General features: G+C 47.6%; 1 protein-coding gene and 1 long non-coding RNA gene across 2 annotated transcripts in view; both read left to right on the forward strand.

Moving 5' to 3' along the window:
- LOC126952843 (uncharacterized) overlaps nucleotides 1–22,246 on the forward strand; it is a 195,649-nt gene that overhangs the window by 115,668 nt on the left and 57,735 nt on the right. The window lies entirely within an intron of this gene.
- Nucleotides 14,500–19,758, forward strand: PIM1 (Pim-1 proto-oncogene, serine/threonine kinase). Its single transcript, XM_050787803.1, has 6 exons — nucleotides 14,500–14,996; nucleotides 15,115–15,221; nucleotides 15,324–15,374; nucleotides 15,468–15,834; nucleotides 17,326–17,502; nucleotides 18,264–19,758. The coding sequence occupies exons 1-6, from the start codon at nucleotides 14,915–14,917 to the stop codon at nucleotides 18,419–18,421; spliced, it is 942 nt and encodes a 313-aa protein (XP_050643760.1). The 5' UTR covers nucleotides 14,500–14,914; the 3' UTR covers nucleotides 18,422–19,758.

Raw genomic sequence — 22,246 nt, forward strand, 5'->3', positions numbered from 1 at the left:
TGTTGGCCAGGCTGGTCTCGAACCCCTGTCCTCACATGATCTGCCTGCCTCGGCCTCCCAAAGTGTTGGGATTACAGGCATGAACCACCACACCCAGCCTCATCTTCTCTTCTTATAAGGATACCAGTCATATTGCATTAGGGTCTACACATATGACCTCATTTTACCCTAATTACCTCTTAAAGGCCCTATCCCCAAATACAGTTATATTCTGAGGTACTAGGAAGTTAGGACTTCTATATGAATTTTGGGGGACACAATTCAATCCATTACATAAAGTAAACCTAAAAGTATTAATCATCATATGAAAAGAGTTGGATAATGGGATGTTGGTTATCTGCCGAGCCATATTCACTCCTGTGGTTTAGTTTTAGAAATATTTATTAATATCCACTGTGTTCAAGGCTTGATGCTAGGGAAACAAAAACTGCCAGGACACAGTCTCTGCCTTCAAGGAGTTCACAAACTCTCTGGAGAGCCATTAGACAGACCATGGGTTCTGAAACCCCAAGGTACACTGGAGTTGCCTGGAGTGCTTATTAAAACACAGATTGCTGGGCTCCACCCCCGGAGTTTCTGATTCAGTGGGTAGGCAGTGGGCCTGAGAATTTGCATTTCTGACAAGTTTCCAGGTGCTGCTGGTCCGAAGACCACACGCTTTCAGAACTACTGAGCCAGACATATCAAGATCACATGTGATGTGTATGATTGAGGTGGCACAGGTGCATGGAGACAAGACCATTTTCTGTTTTCATGCTAAAGCAGTTGAGGAGACAACTGGGAAAGTCCCTTTACACCTGAAAATTCCCCAGGAAAAGTTCTAGTTAGCATTTAGACCTTAAACTTGTAAACATATTACAGCAAAAAATATGCATTGCCTATGCCATTAATTTGCCACTTGGCAAATACCACCTTTCATTACTAATTATATCTCTATAAGATCCTAGGGTAGCAATAAAGTCTGAGTTCACTATCCTTGTTCTGCAAATGCTATGAGAACTTCAGCAAATTACTTCCTGTCTCTGAGATATGGTTTTGGTCATCTGTAAAATAGAGATTAGGACAGTCAAGGTGGTCTGCACCTGTAGTTCTAGCACTTTAGGAGGCCAAGGTGGGAGGATTGCTTGAGGCCAGAATTTTGAGACTAGCCTGGGCAACAGAGCAAGACCCCCATCTCAAATGATACTTAAAAAGTTTTTTGAGACAGGTTCTCATTCTGTTGCCCAGGCTGGAGTGCAGTGGTGTGATCATAGCTCGCTGCAACCTCAAGCAATCCTCCCACCTCAGCCTCCTGAGTGGCTGGGACCACAGGCGCATGCCACTGCACCCTGCTAATTTTTTAAAAAATTTGGGGGCTGGATGTGTTGGCTGAGGCCTGTAATCACAGTACTTTGGGAAGCTGAAGCTGGTGGATCACTTGAGCTCAGGAGTTTGAGACCAGCCTGGGCCAAATGGCAAAACACCGTCTCTACAAAAAATACAAAAATTAGCTGGTCATTGTGGCATGTGCCTGTAGTCCCAGCTACTTGGAAGGCTGAGGTGAGAGGATCACTCGTGCCCGAGAGGTTGACACTGCAATGAACCGAGGTTGTGCCACTGCACTCCAACCTGGGCGACAGAGTGAGACTGTCTCAAAAACACAACACACATACCCACACACCAACCCCACACACAAATTTTAGGTAGATACTCTCACTCTTGTCCAGGCTGGTCTCAAACTCCTGAGTTCAGCAATCCTCCTGCCTCAGCCTCCCAAAGTGCTGGGATTACAAGTATGAGCCATCACGCCTGGCCTCTATGATTCCTTAAGCAGGAATTAGGACCATATCTTTTGCCTCTCTATATATCTCCATGTATTTAGCACAGTACTTTAAACATAGTAGCTGTTCAGTAAATGTTTATTCATTAATTGACCAAATCAGTCAGTATCACTGCAAGATACAAAAGATTCTTATTGGCCGGGCGAAGTGGCTCACGCCTGTAATCCTAACACTTTGGGAGGTCAAGGAGGGCGGATCACGAGGTCAGGAGTTCGAGACCAGCCTGACCAACATGGTGAAACCCCATCTCTACCAAAAATACAAAAATTAGCTGGGCGTGGTGGCAGGCGCCTGTAATCCCAGCTACTCAGGAGGCTGAGGCAGGAGAATCACTTGAACCCGGGAGGCGGAGGTTGCAGTGAGCCAAGATTGCGCCACTGCACTCCAGCCTGGGCGACAGAGCGAAACTCCATCTCAAAAAAAAAAAAAGATTCTTATCTTACTGCTATAAAGATTGTAGTTTCCCTTTAAGCTAAGGCTAACCCTTACTCCATATTGCCTCTCCACTAAAAGCTCTCATTTTTAGCAGCCATTCTTCTTTGACACTACTCACCTACATGTTCGACTTTTAACATTGTTTCAATCCCCATTCATTTCTTTTGGACACATATTGAAGGAAATTATCCATGGACTCTATTATCTTTCCATTCATTACCTTATATCCTGATTGTATTTTGTTTTCTTTTGTTTTTTTGAGACGAAGTCTCACTCTTGTGTCCCAGGCTGGAGAGCAATGGTACGATCTTGGCTCACTGCAACCTCCACCTCACGAGTTCAAGCTATTCTCCTGCCTCAGCCTCCTGAGTAGCTGGGATTACAGGCCACTGCCACCAGGCCCGGCTAATTTTTGTATTTTTAGTAGAGATGGGGTTTCACCATGTTGGCCAGACTGGTCTCAAACTCATGACCTCAGGTGATCTGCCTGCCTTGTCTTCCCCAAGTGCTGGGATTACAGGCGTGAGCCACCGGGCCCGGCTATTTTTTATTTTATATATACTTTTTGAGATAGGCTCTTGCTCCATCACCTAGGCTGGAATGCAGTGGCATGATCATAGTTTACTGCAGCTTCGACTTTCTGGGCTCAAGTAATCCTCCCCTCAATCTCCTGAGTAGCTGGGACTAAACACAAGTGCCACCATGCCTAGCAACTTTTTTTTTTTTTTTTTTTTTTTTTTTTTTTTTTTTTTTGAGACAAGAGTTTCACTCTTGTTGCCCCGGCTGGAGTGCAATGGCGTGATCTCGGCTCACTGCAACCTCTGCCTCCCGGGTTCAAGCAATTCTCCTGCCTTAGCCTCCCAAGTAGCTGGGATTAGAGGCATGCACCACCACGCCCGGCCAATTATATATTTTTTAGTACAGATGGGGTTTCTCCATGTTGGTCAGGCTGGTCTTGAACTCCCGACTTCAAGTGATCCGCCCACCTCAGCCTCCCAAAGTGCTGGGATTACAGGCGTGAGCCACCGCGCCCGGCTGCCTAATTTTTAAATTTTTTTGTAGAGATGGGGTCTTACTTTGCTGCCCAGGCTGCTCTTGAACTCCTGGTCTCAACCAGTCCTCCCACCTTGGCCTCTCAAAGTGCTGGGATTGCAGGCATGAGCCACCATACCTGGTGAAGTCTATTTACTTATTTATTTATTATTATTTCTGAGATGGAGTTTTGCTCTTATTGCCCAGGCTAGAGTGCAGTGGCACAATCTCGGCTCACTGCAACTTCTGCCTTCCGTTTTCACGCAATTCTCCTGCCTCAGCCTCCCAAGTCGCTGGCATTACAGGTGCCCGCCACCACGCCCAGATAATTTTTTTGTATTTTTGGTAGAGACAGGGTTTCACCATGTTGGCCAGGCTGGTCTTGAACTGCTGATCTTGTGATCCACCTGCCTCAGACTCCCAAAGTGCTAGGATTACAGGCATGAGCCACCACGCCTAGCTATGAAGTCTATATTTTTAAAAGAGCAAACAGCTATCCATCTTTTCATTATAATATACAATAAAAGTGAGCCGGGCACGGTGGCTCACACCTATAATCCCAGCTATTTGGGAGGCCAAGGTGGGCGGATCACCTGAGGTCAGGAGTTCAAGACCACCCTGGCCAAAGTGGTGAAACCCCATCTCTACTAAAAAATACAAAAATTATCCAGGCATAGTGGCGGGTGCCTGTAATTCCAGCTACTCAGGAGGCTGAGGCAGGAGAATTGCTTGAACCCAGAGGCAGAGGTTGCAGTGAGCCCAGATCGTGCCACCGCACTTCATCCTGGGAGACAGAGTAAGACTGTCTCAAAAAACAAAAAATAAATAAAAAAATAAAAGGGGCAGGGGCAAGATTGAGGCAGGGGAAATTCAGTGTCTTAGATGTGTTCTCTTTGGGGTTTAATTCAATTATGTTTTAAAAGGCATCTGTTTAGCACCTCTCAAAGGGAACTATGTGGTGTTTAAAAATGTGCAATGCAAGCTGGACACCATGGCATCCATCTGTAGTCCAAGCTACTTGGGAGGCTGAGGCAGGAGGATCACTCAGCCCAGGAGTTCAAGGCCAGCCTAGACAATATAGTGAGACCCTTCTCTCTCTTTTTTTTTTTTTTTTTTTTTTTTTGAGATGGAGTCTCGCTGTGTTGCCAGGCTGGAGTGCAGTGGCATGATCTCGGCCCACTGCAACCTCCACCTCCTGGGTTCAAGCAATTCTCCTGCCTCAGCCTCCTGAGTAGCTAGGACTACAGGCGCACGCCACCATGCCCACCTAATTTTTGTATTTTTTTAGTAGAGATGGGATTTCACCATGTTGGCCAGGATGGTCCCGATCTCTTGACCTCGTGATCCACCGACCTCAGCCTCCCAAGTGATGGGATTACAGGCGTGAGCCACCGCGCCTGGCCAAAAAATTTTTTTTACAATATGATCTCTGCACTTGAGGGGCTGATGGTCTCATTGGGGAAACATGGGTCCTTTCAAAGTGGGTATTAAATTAATGCTTGCTGCTCCTTAAAATGATGCTACAGCCGGGTGCGGTGGCTCATGCCTGTAATCCCAGCACTTTGGGAAGCCGAGGCGGGCGGATCACGAGGTCAGGAGATGGAGACCATCCTGGCTAACACGGTGAAACCACGTCTCTACAAAAAATACAAAAAAAATTAGCCGGGCGTGGTGGTGCGCACCTGTAGTCCCAGCTACTCGGAGGCTGAGGCAGGAGAATGGCGTGAACCCAGGAGGCAGAGCTTGCATGAGCCGAGATCGCGCCACTGCACTCCAGCCTGGGCGACAAAGCGAGACTCCATCTCAAAAAAAAAAAAAAAGATGCTACAATGACAGTAAATACTTAGATAACAAAATAATATGATCGTATCAGATTAGTATTACAAGTAACTGCTGTGAGTTTAAAAACTATTGACTGGAGTGGTCAGGGAAAGCTGTAAGAAGTCCATATGGCCTTGAGTTGGTCTCAAAGGACAGATAGAATTTGGGGATGTGTATGCAATTTGGGTTAAAGAATGTAACCTGTATTGTCTTTACAGCCCTGCATCAGAGGACCAGCTATTTGCCAACATAACTCCCATTTACAAGAGTAACTTCAGATAAAACCCTGATGACTGCCAAGTCTGACTTTCTCATCTAGTGAGTGGGTGTCTCTCTAATAAAGTAGCATCACTGAACACAGAAGCAAACTTAACCTATCCAGAGAAAAGTGACACCATTTCTATAAAGGGAACAGCACAGCTCCCTAGTTCTCCAGAGTGAGCAAGATTGTATTTAGACATGCAAAGAATCTCTGACAAAGTAATACATCGAAGGCCATAAAAAACAGCTCTGTATCTGTAGTATAGTTGTTCTAGTTCTGGCTGTGGTGAGCTGTCATGTTTGTTTTAGCAGCATGCCACCTAAAAAGAGAAGTAAAACAGAGTTGGAAAAGAGGAAGTATATGTTGAAAATGTAAGTTTCTCCAAATTATTGAGTAGATTTCATCCAATAATGTTACTACATGTCTTTTTTATCATTTGGAACTTGGAACACTCTGTGTATTAACCACGATATAAGCAAATATTCCTAAACTATAAGCCTCAAAGGATTATTTGAATAGAGAATCTTTCTAGTTTCTTCTTCAGTAGACTGAAATAGCCGGGCACAGTGGCTGATGCCTGTAATCCCAGCACTTTTGGAGACTGAGGTGGGCAGATCATGAGGTCAGGAGTTTGACACCAGCCTGGCCAACATAGTGAAACCCTGTCTCTACTAAAAATACAAAGCGTAGCTGGGCATGGTGGTGCATGCCTGTAGTCCCAGCTACTGGGGAGGCCGAGGCAGGAGAATCGCTTGAACCTGTGAGGTGGAGGTTGTGGTGAGCTGTGATCGTACCACTGCACTCCAGCCTGGGCAACAGAGTGAGACTCTGTCTCAAAAAAAAAAAAAAAAAAAAAAAGACTGAAATAAAATCTCTATCATGTTTTTCTTTCACCTTTTGCAATATGACATCAGGAGCTCCTACTGGTTCTGTCTCTGGCTTCTTGATTTTGATTTTAAAAACTTTTGAGGCTGGGAGCGGTGGCTCATGCCTGTAATCCCAGCATTTTGGGAGGCTGAGGCGGATGGATCACAAAGTGAGGAGTTCAAGACCAGCCTGGCCAAGATGGTAAAACCCTGTCTCTATCAAAAATACAAAAAGTAGCCGGGTGTGGTGGTGCACGCCTGCAATCCCAGCTACACAGGAGGCTGAGGCAGAAGAATCGCCTGAACCCATGAGGCAGAGGTTGCAGTGAGCCAAGATCTCACCACTGCACTCCAGCCTGGGTGACAGAGCGAGACTCCGTCTCAAAAAGAAAAAAAAAGAAAAAAAACTTTTATTCATTCATTTCACGTGCGTTGGGGAATACAAAAAACATAACACAAAGCATCTTTTGCTTCACTTCCTGACTTTACTCACCCTGTTCTTTCTCTCCTTCCTACCTATTTATATTTTACTCATTAAGACCTAAGATCGGCCGGGCGCGGCGGCTCAAGCCTGTAATCCCAGCACTTTGGGAGGCCGAGATGGGCGGATCACAAGGTCAGGAGATCGAGACCATCCTGGCTAACATGGTGAAACCCCGTCTCTACTAAAAATACAAAAAACTAGCCGGGCGAGGTGGCGGGCGCCTGTAGTCTCAGCTACTCGGGAGGCTGAGGCAGGAGAATGGCGTAAACCCGGGAAGCGGAGCTTGCAGTGAGCTGAGATCCAGCCACTGCACTCCAGCCTGGGCGACAGAGCGAGACTCCGTCTCAAAAAAAAAAAAAAAAAAAAAAAAAAAAAAAAAAAAAAAAAAAAGACCTAAGATCTACATCCTCCATGGAGCCTCCCCAGACCTCTTCAGCCTCCTCTGAACCTTGACTTTGTGGATGATACTATCAGAACTTAATCACAGAAGACCTTGTTAAATCTCTTTTTTTGTTTGTGTGATAGAGACAGGGTCTGACTCTATAGCCCAGGTGGGAGTGTAGTGGCATGATCAAGGCTCACAGCAACCTCTGCTACTTGGGCTCAAGCAGATCCTCCCAGCTCAGCCTCCCAAACAGCTGGGACTACAGGCATATGCCATCACACCCAGGTAATTTTTGTATTTTTTGTAGAGACGGGGTTTCACCATATCGGCCTACCTGGTCTTGAACTCCTGGGATCAAGTGATCCCACCCTCAGCCTACCAAAGTGCTGGGATTACAGTCATGAGCCACTGTGCCTTGCTGTTAAATCTCTTAAACTCATTTTGTGTTCCTTGGAAAAGCAGAATGGCATGGTGAGTAGGAGATTGCTCTGCCACTTAACAGTGTAGCCTTGGGCAAATTACTTATCTCTGTTCCTGTTTATTTATCTGTAAACCAATGAAGATAGTAAAAATGCCCCCGTCATAGGATTGATATGAGGATATAAATAGAACAATGCCTAGCACATCATTGATGCTCAATATTGGCTTTTAGTACCTATCTCTTTTGCCCCTCCCGCCGATGATTTTCTTTTTTTTTTTTTTTTTTTTTTTTTTTTTTTTTGAGACGGAGTCTCGCTCTGCCGCCCAGGCTGGAGTGCAATGGCCGGATCTCAGCTCACTGCAAGCTCCGCCTCCCGGGTTCACGCCATTCTCCTGCCTCAGCCTCCCGAGTAGTTGGGACTACAGGCGCCCGCCACCTCACCCGGCTAATTTTTTGTATTTTTAGTAGAGACGGGGTTTCACCGTGTTAGCCAGGATGGTCTCAATCTCCTGACCTCGTGATCCGCCCGTCTCGGCCTCCCAAAGTGCTGGGATTACAGGCTTGAGCCACCGCGCCCGGCCGATTTTCATTACTTAGCCTTTATGTTCAATTAAAGGATGATGGTTTCTTCTTTCAATATGTTTATAATCTAGTTGTAGAGATGAGACAAATACAGAAAAATAAGACTATATACTATTAGATGACAAATTAGATACACAGTAAAGAAATGTTTTCATCACTTTCTTTGTAGTGCTTACAAGGATGTTCCATGAAATATTTTTTGCACTTTTTTTTATTTCACCTAGATGAACTTTGTGGCTTTTCCAAAGTCTTACATCAGCAATTTTATTTTACTTTTAAAAGATGGTAGACAATCCCCTCACCAGCTCCTAGATAGAAGACATTCTCTCTCTCTCACACACACACACGCACACACACACACACGCACAGACACGATGGCCCTTTTCTTTGTTAGTTAGACATGCAGCGTTTTTGTTCATGTGTCTGCCTGGTCCTTCTGATCTGAGGCATACATTTTCCTAGTCTTCTAATAAGGTATTTTATAATAGTCTCCAGGCTTCCTGTAGCCTTTATATGTTCTAAGCTACTCCTTTTTATATTCATCTATCCAGCAATACTCAGGAACTATAAAATCTTTGTGCATAATGCCTTCAGTAAATATTTTTACTCAAACTGTCAGTATTTAATGTGCAAAATTCCAAAAATAAATCTAGGTTACTTTTATTTCCTCTAAAAAACAAAAAACAAATGAATTGGTAATTAATTTAAATATACTTTATTGTAAAATAACCCTTTCTTTTCCCAACCTTGCTGGCTAAAATAGATTTATAAAACTGAAATAGGCCAGGCACAGAGGTTCGTGCCTGTGATCCCAGCACTTTAGGAGGCCGAGGCGAGCGGATCACAAGGTCAAGAGATTGAGACCATCCTGGTCAACATGGTGAAACCCCATCTCTACTAAAAATACAAAAACTAGCTGGGCGTGGTGGCCCGTGCCTGTAGTCCCAGCTACTCTGGAGGCTGAGGCAGGAAAATCCCTTGAACCCAGGGGCCAGAGGTTGCAGTGAGCGGAGATCACACCACTGCACTCTAGCCTGGCGACAGAGCGAGACTGGGTCTTTAAAAAAAAAAAAAAAAAAAAAAGGAAATAACTATCATATCCTTATCAAGGACAAGAACTACCCAGGCGTGGTGCCTCACTGGGAGGCCGAGGTGGATGGATCACGAGGTCAGGAGATCGAGACCATCCTGTCTAACACGATGAAACCCCGTCTCTACTAAAATACAAAAAATTAGCCCAGTATGGTGGCGGGCGCCTGTAGTCCCAGCTACTCGGGAGGCTGAGGCAGGAGAATTGCTTGAACCCCGGAGGTGGAGGTTGCAGTGAGCCGAGATCGCACCCCCACACTCCAGCTTGGGCTATAGAGCTAGACTCCATCTCAAAAAAAAAAAAAAGACAAGAACTAGTTCTAGTTCTAATGACTACATAGATTACATAGATTCCCTGATCATTCTGAAATTGGGACATGGTGGATATCCTAAGTGTCTCCCACTACCACAATGATTTCAATTTAAAAAGGTTTTCGGCTGGGTTTAGTGGTTTATGCCTGTAATACCAGCACTTTGGGCCGGGCGCGGCGGTTCACGCCTGTAATCTCTGTAATCTCAGCACTTTGGGAGGCCTAGGCGGGTGGATCACCTGAGGTCAGGAGTTTGAGGGCAGCCCCACCAACATGGTGAAAATCCGTCTCTACTAAAAATACAAAAATTAGCCGGGTGTGGTGGCAGGCGCCAGTAATCCCAGCTACACCGGAGGCTGAAGCAGGGAGAATCGCTTGCACCCGGGAGGCAGAGGTTGCAGTGAGCCGAGATTGTGCCACTGCACTTCTGCCTGGTAGGTAGAGCAAGACTCCATCTCAAACAACAACAAACACAGCATTTTGGGAGGCCAAGACTGATGGATCACCTGAACCCAGGAGTTTGAGAACAGCCTTGGCAACATGGTAAACCTCATCTCTACAAAAAATGTGAAAATTAGCCCGGCATGGTGGCTCACCCCTGTAATTCCAGCTAGGTGGGAGGCTCAGGCAGCAGGATGGCATGAGCGCAGGAGGTCTAGGCTGCAGTGCACCGTGATACATCGTGCCACTGCACTCCAAGCCTGGGCGACCAGAGTCAGACTTTGTCTCAAAAATAAATAAATGAAAATTAAAACAAAAAAAGAGTCAGTTTTTGTTTTGTTTTGTAAAGACAGGGTTTCCCTATGCTGCCCAGGCTGCTCTCCTGAGCTCAAGCAATCCTCCTGCCTTGGCCTCACAAAGTGCTGGGATTACAGTCGTGAGCCACCATGCCTGGTGGGCTTAGTTTAGTCTTTTTAAATTTAGAATGTTTCCTGTCTGGCTGGGCACAGTGGCTCATGCCTGTAATCCCAGCACTTTCGGAGGCTGAGGCGGGCGGATCACTTGAGGTCAGGAGTTTGAGACCAGCCTGGCCAACCTGATGAAACCCCGTCTCTACTAAAGATACAAAAATTAGTTGGGGGTGGTGGCGGGCACCTGTAATCCCAGCTACTCGGGAGGCTGAGGCAGGAGAATGGCGTGAACCCGGGAGTGGTAGGCTGCAGTGACCTGAGATCACACCACTGCACTCCAGCCTGGGTGACAGAGTGGGACTCTGTCTCAAAAACAAATAAACTAAATAAAATGAATAAAAAACTAAGTACATTTTTTTTTAGGAGATAAATGAGTGATATAGACTCAATATGTCTCTACCTGATTAATTATAAATAGCATATAGAGTCTTAGTTATACAATCCTAGTTATATAAATGCATTGACTAGACTTACAGACACTTTAAAAAACTGTGTACAGATATCCCTTTCAAACTTTCTTCTAAACTTGTTTTTTAAAAAAATTCCGTGACTAGAGAAATTGCTGAAGTCATTGCTTTTTTTTTTTTTTTTTTTTGCATAAACATAGAGTCCCTGGATGAAGTCATTCCTTTGACAATGACTTGATTAAACGCGTATCAGGCAGAAGATGAAAACCACCTAAGGATTAATTTGGATATTGTTCAAATTAATATTAATAAATGCTCCTCTTCCCAGAGAAATGTTAGCATGATTATGGCCTTTTATCTTTCCAAAAGCACTTGTCATTTAATTATTAGGGTGATTTTTCTGATTCTTTGTTAGATTCTTTGAGATAGCACAAATAGTGCTAAATTTTATTAAGACTATATTTCGATCAATCAAAACATCAAGTTCCCTGCTCTCGAGGAGTAACTTTTGACCCACAACACATCTGAATGTTTATTAATTATCTTTTAAAGCAATTTTAAGTAAATCAAAGCTGTATGCCAAGCAAAGTCCATGTTTTGTAACTTCCAGCTGTGAAGCCCCCACCATATAAAGTACATAGATTAAATGTTAATCACTTTAGCTCTAACTAATTAAATATTTAGTCCTTCAAAGACCTAGAAAAAGTGAAAAAGGTTGAACTTTTTTTTTTTTAAAAGGCCTAAAAGACCTACTAGAAACAACTATTTGAAATCACATCTCTCCCCAAATGGTTAAAAATCCAACTATTAATCCAGTATTTTACCTTTGATACCTCCAAGGCATAAGACCATTTGGAAAAACATCATCGTCATAACCACGACCAACATTATTGCCATTATCATTGCTAATATTTATTAGAAGTTTACTCTGTACTGGGTTATACGCTTTACAAACAAGAGTTTTATTTGCTCCTTACAACAACCCTATGAGGTAGGTGCTGTTATTATCTCCATTCTGTCTAAAGCTTAATAAGGTTAACTTGACCAATGCCACATAACAAGTAGCTGCCAGGTTCCAGAATTGAAACCAGGCTAACTCAGTTTAAAGCCCTTGCCCTCAACCTTTATGTTCCCTAAGCCCACTTAATTCATTTAAATTTAGTATAAATTGACTTTAATTATGGTCTTTTTGTTGGGATCCATTATAGTCTCTTTTATCAACAAATGTTGGATAAAGTATGCATTTGAGGAGGCTGGGCACGGTGGCTCACACTTGTAATCCCAGCACTTTGGGAGGCCGAGGCAGGCGGATCATGACGTCAGGAGTTCGAGACCAGCCTGGCCAACATGGTAAAATCCCGTCTCTACTAAAAATACAAGAATTATCTGGGCATGGTGGCAGGCACCTGTAATCCCAGCTACTTGGGAGGCTGAGACAGGATAATCAATCGTTTGAACCCGGGAGGTGGAGGTTGCAGTGAGCCGAGATCACACCATTGCGCTCCAGCCTGGGCAACAGGGCAAGACTCCCTCTCAAAAAAAAAAAAAAAAAAAGAGTATGCATTCAAGGAATAGGAAGACAAAGTATAATGGAAAAGTAAATTAACAAAAAGGATTTAAAAAAAAAATCCCGATTGTCAGATTAGTAGGCAGTGAACCAATGCTCTGAGTTTGTTCATCAATCTGTGGTAGAACTACAATTGTTTCCTAAAGGGTGGAAAGGCTTTGAATAAAAGTGGAGAGGTAGAGAGGGCACTCCCAGGACAGGTTTATTGCTTCTGCAAAGGCAAAGGGTCTGTCAAGTGCTAGGTGAGTGGGAACAAGTGGGAATAGTTCTGTCTGACTACATCTGAGGGTTTGAGAAAGGAAAGGGAGGGTAGTAGGGATGGAAGTGGGAATCACATACATTTAGTGATGTCTTGTTCAGTGCCAAGGACAGTTTTAGACCCTGAAAAGCAGAAAGCTTTGAATACTCAGGAGTTGAATTTGGGTCATTTCATCTCCTCTCTTAGCTGCTGTATGACCCTGTGCCATCCTACTTATGTTTCATTTTCCTATCTGCAAAAAGGGAGTAATTCTGGTTCCCTTGGGTTTTCTCCTAGTCATAAAAAATGAATGAGTTCGGTCACAGTACACAAACAAAAGGAAAATATGTAATATTTCGTAGGATAAATTCATAAAAGTTGTGGAGGATCTGGGCACTTTTATAAAGCAAGCACTGTAGAAAACTCTTAAAGGAAACATTTAAATTTACTAACGACGAGCTATAGGGATCCTAATTTTTCCTTTAAATGGCAGGCAGGCACTTGAAAAAATTAAAATATAATGTAGTTAGCTTTCAATTACTTAGGCCACTGACAATTCAATTTATGGATTATATAGTATTTTAATTTACTCATTTCACACGTCGTTATCAACTCTACATGAAGTTTAAAAGGACAAAGGATGCAAGTGGAGTTGGTCAGTGTTCCGGGTTATTTCCAAGGGAGGCAGAGGGTGGGGGGTTTCCTTTGAGACAAGACTTCGGGTTGGCCAATAATTGCTGGTATTGCCTTCCCGGTAATAACAGGCTGATGAAAAGGTGACTACAACGTGAAAACTGGTGAAGTCAAGCGCACTCTCCCACCCTCGTTTTAGATGAGAAATTTTCCGCCCTCACAGAAGGGGCTGAGGCAGCATCTGGCATCACAACACCAACATTTGCTTCGTGATTTCCTCTTTACCCGGCCCTTTGACACACATCCCTTCCCAGGAATCAGGATTCGCTGGTGCCTTTTTGCATTTCTAAAATGGGAATCCTGCGGCTGAGCTTTTAGCCGGCCGGAGCGACCGAGGGCTGCATCCCTTTCCCGCAGGAGCGGGGCTCCCGCCTCCAGTTCTGTTCCAGGCCTGACTCCTCCACTCCCTCCGTGACTCATGTCCTGCGGATCCTTCGCCCCCGACGCGCCCCCCAACACACAAACCCCCAGAATCCGCCCCCAGCCTACAGCGCGACGTCAGCCCGCCCCAGCCGACTTGGAGGTCTCGGGTCTGAGTCACACAGAAAGACCACCCTCGTCGGCATCCCCACACACAGTCCCACACCCGGCGCGCCAGCCTCCCCGCCTGACACACCAACGCCCGTCGTCTCCGCGCAACTTGTTATGCTTCGGCTCGAGCCCTTGACCCAAAAACCTCCGCGAAACAGAGAGCCGCAGAGCCGGCCTCGGGCGGCCTTTGATGGCTTTGTTATTGTTTGGGTTTGAATCGATACGCCCCTCCCCATCCTTCCTCCCTCGCGGCCCTACACCCAGCTCCCGCCTCCCCTCACGCCCCGCGCCCCTCCCCCTCCATTTTGGCGCCTTTTCCTTCCCGCCACGTCGTGGCGGCGTAGAGACCATTCTGACCGCGAGAGCGGGGCGGGGCGGGGGCGGGGCGCGCCGAGTTATGCAGATCAGTCGGCCTCTGGTTGGTGGAGACGCGCCGGCGGGGGCGGGGCCGGGGCGCGGCCACGGAGCGCGCGGGGCGGGGGCCGAGGGGAGTCGCCCCGTCCCGCCGCTTCCCCACCCCCTCTCCTCCCTCTGCCGGCCCGGCAGCCCTGCTCCCCGCCTTGGCCTCCCGGAGAGGCCCCGCCCCGTCCCCGCCCGCCGCGCCCTCCCCGCGCGCCCTCCCCGCCGGCGCGCTCCTCCCCTTTACTCCTGGCTGCGGGGCGAGCCGGGCGTCTGCTGCAGCGGCCGCGGTGGCGGAGGAGGCCCGAGAGGAGTCTGTGGCAGCGGCGGCGGCGGCGGCGGCGGGACCCGCAGCAGCAGCAGCAGCAGCAGCAGCCACGAGCTTCCTGCCCCGCGGCGCTGCCGCACGAGCCCCACGAGCCACTCACCCCGCCGCTCTCAGCGCTGCCCGACCCCGCTGGCGCGCCCTCCCGCCGCCAGTCCCGGCAGCGCCCTCAGTTGTCCTCCGACTCGCCCTCGGCCTTCCGCGCCAGCCGCAGCCACAGCCGCAACGCCACCCGCAGCCACAGCCCCAGGCATAGCCATCGGCACAGCCCCGGCTCCGGCTCCTGCTGCAGCTCCTCGGGGCACCGTCCCTGCGCCGACATCCTGGAGGTTGGGATGCTCTTGTCCAAAATCAACTCGCTTGCCCACCTGCGCGCCGCGCCCTGCAACGACCTGCACGCCACCAAGCTGGCGCCCGGTGAGAGCACCCTCCCGCCTCCGGCCCGGGGATGCGGGGCGGCGGCGGGATCTGCTGGGTGGGGAGCTGGCGGCTCGCGGGCCGGCACTGAGTCCCCGTGCCTCTCCCCCTTTCCTAGGCAAGGAGAAGGAGCCCCTGGAGTCGCAGTACCAGGTGGGCCCGCTATTGGGCAGCGGCGGCTTCGGCTCGGTCTACTCAGGCATCCGCGTCTCCGACAACTTGCCGGTGAGTGGGCGCCCCGCGGTGGGGAGGGCGCGCCGGGCGGGGGGCGCACGGGCGTGCATTAGCCCAGGCGAGGGGACCTGACGGAGACTCTGGGGCTTCCAGGTGGCCATCAAACACGTGGAGAAGGACCGGATTTCCGACTGGGGAGAGCTGGTGAGTGCCCTGCAGGAGCGACCCCCAGAATGAGTGGGTGGGGTGAGGGGCGACCCCGACTCCCGCCGTAACGCGGCCCCCTCGCCCCTGCAGCCCAATGGCACCCGAGTGCCCATGGAAGTGGTCCTGCTGAAGAAGGTGAGCTCGGGCTTCTCCGGCGTCATTAGGCTCCTGGACTGGTTCGAGAGGCCCGACAGTTTCGTCCTGATCCTGGAGAGACCCGAGCCGGTGCAAGATCTCTTCGACTTCATCACGGAAAGGGGGGCCCTGCAAGAGGAGCTGGCCCGCAGCTTCTTCTGGCAGGTGCTGGAGGCCGTGCGACACTGCCACAACTGCGGGGTGCTCCACCGCGACATCAAGGACGAAAACATCCTCATCGACCTCAATCGCGGCGAGCTCAAGCTCATCGACTTCGGGTCGGGGGCGCTGCTCAAGGACACCGTCTACACGGATTTCGATGGTGAGCCAGGCCCGGGAGGGAGCTGCCCAGGTGACTCGGCCCGGCCCAGCCCCGAGGCCTCGGCCAGTCTCCCGCGCCAGCCTTTTGTAAAGGTCATTGGGCCGCCTGGCTCGATGCTAGCCGGGGAGGGACGCAGGAGAGCCTCCCAGCGTAGTAAAGCCGGGGATTTTCAGCCAGCTGAACCTGTAATGTTTCTGGCATGATTTTATTCTTCAAGTGGAATTCAGTGAGTTCCAAGCTTTCCCGATGAATAAGAGGTTGTGGGCAACCGGCGGTAGCCCAGATTTTTCTAAAGTCTGACCCAGTTTCCCCGCCAGTAAAAGGATGGGGGCGGGGGAAGAGGTGGAAATTGCGGGTTTTGTAATTTTTGTTTTGTTTTATAAGGGAGTTAGTTTTCTGTATGGTAGTTTTAGAGCTGCAGTTCTTTCCTCCTTTCTGATCTAGGGAAGGTTAAGGAATAGGAACTGTTATTACTGGTGGCCTTTTTTTTTTTTTTTTTTTTTTTTTTTTTTTAGTGTTATGGGGTGAGAGTCAGGAATGAATGTTGTGAAATAAGATCTGTCGTTGGTTTGAAAATTAGTTGGGTGTCTCCGCAGAGAGGATGAAAACCTATCCTAGGGAGGGGCTTGGAGCGGGTTCTTTCTGAAAAGAAGGAATGGAGAGCCTGAGATCAAAGCTGCGGAGGGTGGGTCATCATTTGAGCGGCTTAACCTAACAAACGACAGCCTTTCAAAACTTGTGACTCGGGCTTGTGGTTTATGTTTATTTGCCCTTGGAGGACGCTGGGTTGGGCTGCATTTTTTGTATTTAACAGTTAATGGCTGGCCGGGTCCTCCCATGTTTTTTCCTTCAAGTCTTTGCTGCCCCCTGGTGAGCACCAGCGGCATGGCCCCTCCTATTTCTTTTACTATCCAAAGTTTGTAAACAGGAATCACGTGGTCTGAAACCAACCCTGCAGCTCTGTCTACCTTTCCAGTCTAGGGAGGAAAGGGTGTGGGTGTCTGCTCCTGCGCGCATCGGGTGGGGAGGAAGGCCTCCCAAAGGGCATCTTTGACTTAGGATGTTGTGCAAGCATCCTTGCTTGGATCCTGTGGGCCATGAGAATCTCACCTGGGCTGTGGTGAATGCAGTGTAAGGATGGATAGTCTATGGGATACCTTTCTTGGTTGTGCAGACATGCATCCCTTCATCCTTTCGCAGGCGGCCCTGCCTCACAGAGCCTCAGGTTTTGGGTCTGCGGCCAGCTGTGTTTGTTTCTTGGAGCAGTTTGTAAAGAATTTGTTTATGGTTTGGGCTAGCAGAGAGGTAGTTAATGCTTTGGGTTGGAGAGATGCCATAAGCTGCGCCTCCACTCTCCTTAGCCCAGGGAGAAAAATGGACTTCACCCAGCTCCTGAGAGAAGGGTTATTTTTAAAAAGAGTCATATATATTATCTGGTTGCTTTGTGCTTGTTTTTGCTAAAAGTGTGTTTTCTATTCCCTTGGCTCACAGGGACCCGAGTGTATAGCCCTCCAGAGTGGATCCGCTACCATCGCTACCATGGCAGGTCGGCGGCAGTTTGGTCCCTGGGGATCCTGTTGTATGATATGGTGTGTGGAGATATTCCTTTCGAGCATGACGAAGAGATCATCAGGGGCCAAGTTTTCTTCAGGCAGAGGGTCTCTTCAGGTAACTGATGGAAGCCCCTGGCCATGGGGTTATTGGTCTCCATGGGGCTATTAGTCTTCATGTGACAGTCTGAAATTCTGGAGAACTTCACTCTCCAGTAGATGCCCTGACCCTTGGCTTAGAATTGTAGGTGAGTGATTTGCATTTGAGAGCTGGCCTCATAAATCACGTGGTTTGCACTTGAGCTTTCCTTAAGAGGTCAGAGGAAGAGCATGTGTGAGCCTATTAAGAAGAAAAGACAATCTGGCTTCCCCAGAAAGTTTGTTAAAGGTACCAGCAGAAACCTGATAACTCCTGGCTGTTTTGCCAAGGAGTAAAAAGTTAAAAGCTCTTTTAGCATCTCCTTTAAGTCAGCACCTCCAAATATTTCGGTACCAGTGACCTCAATGTGGGTGGTGTTCATGTTTGTAAGTTGGTAGGTGAGTTGAATCATCTCATCATGCTCAGTGGTGTCTCATCAAAATCTATTGTCATCATCCTTCCTATTTCTGGTGAGTGGGTGTTGTGGGAAAGGCCCCCACTATTGAAGTTTGAAAACCACAGGTTTAAGAGAGTCTGTCTTTAGCTGAAAGCAGACTGAAGGACCCAGATATTAGTCAATACCTTCCCATTGAAGGGTACCCAGCACAGTGTTCTAGAAAGTGCTTGGCCTCCCTGGGACCCCAGACTTGTGGGCCTCTGAGAAGCAAATGGGGAAGACCTTTGCAGCATAAAAACAAGTTGAGTCATTCATAACCTCTGTCTATCCTCCTTTCTTGCAGAGTGTCAGCATCTCATTAGATGGTGCTTGGCCCTGAGACCATCAGATAGGCCAACCTTCGAAGAAATCCAGAACCATCCATGGATGCAAGATGTTCTCCTGCCCCAAGAAACTGCTGAGATCCACCTCCACAGCCTGTCACCAGGGCCCAGCAAATAGCAGCCTTTCTGGCAGGTCCTCCCCTCTCTGTCAGATGCCCGAGGGAGGGGAAGCTTCTGTCTCCAGCTTCCCGAGTACCAGTGACACTTCTCGCCAAGCAGGACAGTGCTTGATACAGGAACAACATTTACAACTCATTCCAGACCCCAGGCCCCTGGAGGCTGCCTCTCAACAGTGGGGAAGAGAGACTCTCCAGGGGTCCTAGGCCTCAACTCCTCCCATAGATACTCTCTCCTTCTCATAGGTGTCCAGCATTGCTGGACTCTGAAATATCCCGGGGGTGGGGGGTGGGGGTGGGTCAGAACCCTACCATGGAGCTGTTTCCTTATCACGAGTTCTGCTGAATGCCGCGATGGGTCAGGTAGGGGGGAAACAGGTTGGGTTGGGATAGGACTAGCACCATTTTAAGTCCCTGTCACCTCTTCCGACTCTTCTGAGTGCCTTCTGTGGGGACTCCGGCTGTGCTGGGAGAAATACTTGAACTTGCCTCTTTTACCTGCTGCTTCTCCAAAAATCTGCCTGGGTTTGGTTCCCTATTTTTCTCTCCCGTCCTCCCTCACCCCCTCCTTCATATGAAAGGTGCCATGGAAGAGGCTACAGGGCCAAACGCTGAGCCACCTGCCCTTTTTTCTGCCTCCTTTAGTAAAACTCCGAGTGAACTGGTCTTCCTTTTTGGTTTTTACTTAACTGTTTCAAAGCCAAGACCTCACACACACACAAAATGCACAAACAATGCAAATCAACAGAAAAGCTGTAAATGTGTGTACAGTTGGCATGGTAGTATACAAAAAGATTGTAGTTGATCTAATTTTTAAGAAATTTTGCCTTTAAGTTATTTTACCTGTTTTTGTTTCTTGTTTTGAAAGATGCGCATTCTAACCTGGAGGTCAATGTTATGTATTTATTTATTTATTTATTTGGTTCCCTTCCTGTTCCAAGCTTCCATAGCTGCTGCCCTAGTTTTCTTTCCTCCTTTCCTCCTCTGACTTGGGGACCTTTTGGGGGAGGGCTGCGACGCTTGCTCTGTTTGTGGGGTGACGGGACTCAGGCGGGACAGTGCTGCAGCTCCCTGACTTCTGTGGGGCCCCTCACCTGCTTACCCAGGTGGGTCCCGGCTCCGTGGGTGGTGGGGAGGGGCATTGCTGACTGTGTATATAGCATAATTATGAAAAGCAGTTCTGGATGGTGTGCCTTCCAGATCCTCTCTGGGGCTGTGTTTTGAGCAGCAGGTAGCCTGCTGGTTTTATCTGAGTGAAATACTGTACAGGGGAATAAAAGAGATCTTATTTTTTTTTTTTTATACTTGGCGTTTTTTGAATAAAAACCTTTTGTCTTAACTCATGGCTTCCAATCGTCGTCTATGCAGAGGCATTGCTAACCTGCATTTATTGAGCATTTGGTAAGTGCCAAAGAATTGGAGGAGGAGAAAGGAATTTTCAGCCTAAATCTGCCTTCCTTCACCATTAGGATTTCTGGGATAGTCACCTTCCCGAAACGAAGGTATGGTCAAGGGGTAGGACCAGTATTGTCAAGATTTGGGCAATATCTGGCATGGGGGACCTAATAAAATAACCTTTTCCAAATTAAAATTTTAAAGCTATGCAAATAGGATACATGGTGACAATTTTCAAGTGTTCAATAGCCATTTGTGGCTAGTGGCCACCTCACATAAGATATCATTGCAGAAGGTTCTATTGGACAGGGTTGATCTAGAGATAACAAATACATACCTATTACCAAACTAACCACCGAAGCTTTTGTCAGTTTTCTCCCACTGATAGTAAAACATTTTGAGCATGTCCCCTTGGAACATGTTAAGTTTATTGAAAAACTATTGCCTATATTACTCTCGGTTCCTGATTCAAGTTTCCTTCACCTTTAGTGTGAAGTTGAGTTTTTGTTTTTTTTTTGAGACTGAGTCTCTGTCACTCAGGCTGGACCAGCTGGCATACCACTGCCAGTGGCACCATCTCAGTTCACTGCAACTTTCACTTCAAGCAATTCTGCCTCAGCCTCCCAAGTAGCTGGGATTACAGGCACCTGCTGCCACAGTTGGCTAATTTTTGTATTTTAGTAGAGACGGTTTCACCATGTTGGCCAGGCTGGTCTCAAATCCTTGACCTTGTGAACCACCTCCCTGAGCCACCCAAAGTGCTAGGATTACAGGCGTGAGTCACCGCGCGCTCGGCAGCCTTTATTTTTCTTTCTTTTTTTTTGAGACGGAGTCTTGCTCTGTCGCCTAGGCTGGGGTGCAGTGGCACAATCTAGGCTCATTGTAAACTCTGCCTGCCAGGTTTTAAGTGATTCTCCTGTCTCAGTCTCCTGAGAAGGGATTACAGGCATGCGCCCCATGCCGGCTAATTTTTTATTAGTAGATACGAGGTTTCGCCATGCTGGCCAGGCTGGTCTGGAACTCCTGACCTCAAATGATCCGCCTGCCTTGGCCTCCCGAAGTGCTGGGATTACAGGCATGAGCCACCACGCCCGGCCTAGTCTTTAACAATAGTATAATTTATTATGCAGCATAGAAAAAATATAGATCGGTGTGTTGATATTAAAGTCGTGGCCAGATAAGACCCAGTCTACAAAAAATAAGTAAAAATTCGCTGAGCATTGGGACACACATCTTGTAGTCCTAGCTATGCAGGAGGCTGAGGCAAGAGGATAGCTTGAACCCAGGAGCTCCAAGGTTGCAGTGAGTTATGATCACGCTATTGCACTCCAGCCTGGGCAACAGGTAACCCCACTTAAAACACACACACACAACAGTGGATGGGTAGAAATATGTGTTTGACTTAAGGTTTCCCCCTCTGATGTGTCTGACAAAGGGCTAATATTGGGAGTAGGTGAAATGTTAGCTCTGCCATTTTCTTACTGCTTATTCTTGGATAATTAGTATGTTTAGTCCATGGTTTCTTTGCAGGGATCTGTTTAATAGGCCCTTTGTCCATTTTGTATGAGTTTAGTTTAAACTGGATGGCAAGGCCCATGAATCCACTTTGTACATGTGGCCTGGATACATCCTGATATTTTGAAAGCACACTGGAGTGCCATTGTCAATTCATATATTAAGTATTGGTAAATGTTGGTTTCTTGTTTCTTTATAAATATCCACAGTTATAATACTCCCTCCCTGGGGGTCATCCTGCTCCTAACCCTCGGTGCATCCACACACCCTTTGGACACTGGCCCACATGCACCCTCTAGGTTGCTGGAGGGCGCAGACCACAATACCCCTCACCCCTCATTGGGTTCTGGTGTGTGTCTACCCTTAAGCTTAGACTAGATCCCATATCTCAGCTTAGCCCCCATGTGGCTATAAAGAGGAAGGAAGGATGTCTTGGTTCTGGGGGGCTGATTTTCTGAGGTTCCCCTTTTCTCTAATATCTCCCATCCCCCACACAACATACACACACCATCACCATCTTGGAGCCTGAGGGTTGCATGCTTCATCCTTTCCAGTAAAGCTGACACTTGGATAATTAAAAGTTGCTGCAAGCTATTAACGAAATCAGGCAAGGTCCCACCCTTCTCTTCCTCGAAGTGAGTTTCTGGCAGTTTCCCCATCTAATGAGACTGCTTAGGGGGAATGGAAGGAAGTATCTCTGAATAAAGACAGATCACGCTCCTGTTGGGTGCAAGATATTAAGAGTTTTAGGGGGAGGGTGAAAGGTCATATTTAGTCTCTTCTCAGGGGCAGTTTGACATGTAGCATGGAAAGGGAATCAGATAACTAATAAGTCCGTGGGGCATCAATGTCACAGCCAGAGGAATATAGAGAACAATGGTTAAAAGCATTGACTTGGGAATCAGCCTTGAGCTTAC

Source organism: Macaca thibetana, chromosome 4 (genome assembly GCF_024542745.1).
Source record: "Macaca thibetana thibetana isolate TM-01 chromosome 4, ASM2454274v1, whole genome shotgun sequence".
NCBI classification, from domain to species: Eukaryota; Metazoa; Chordata; class Mammalia; order Primates; family Cercopithecidae; genus Macaca; species Macaca thibetana.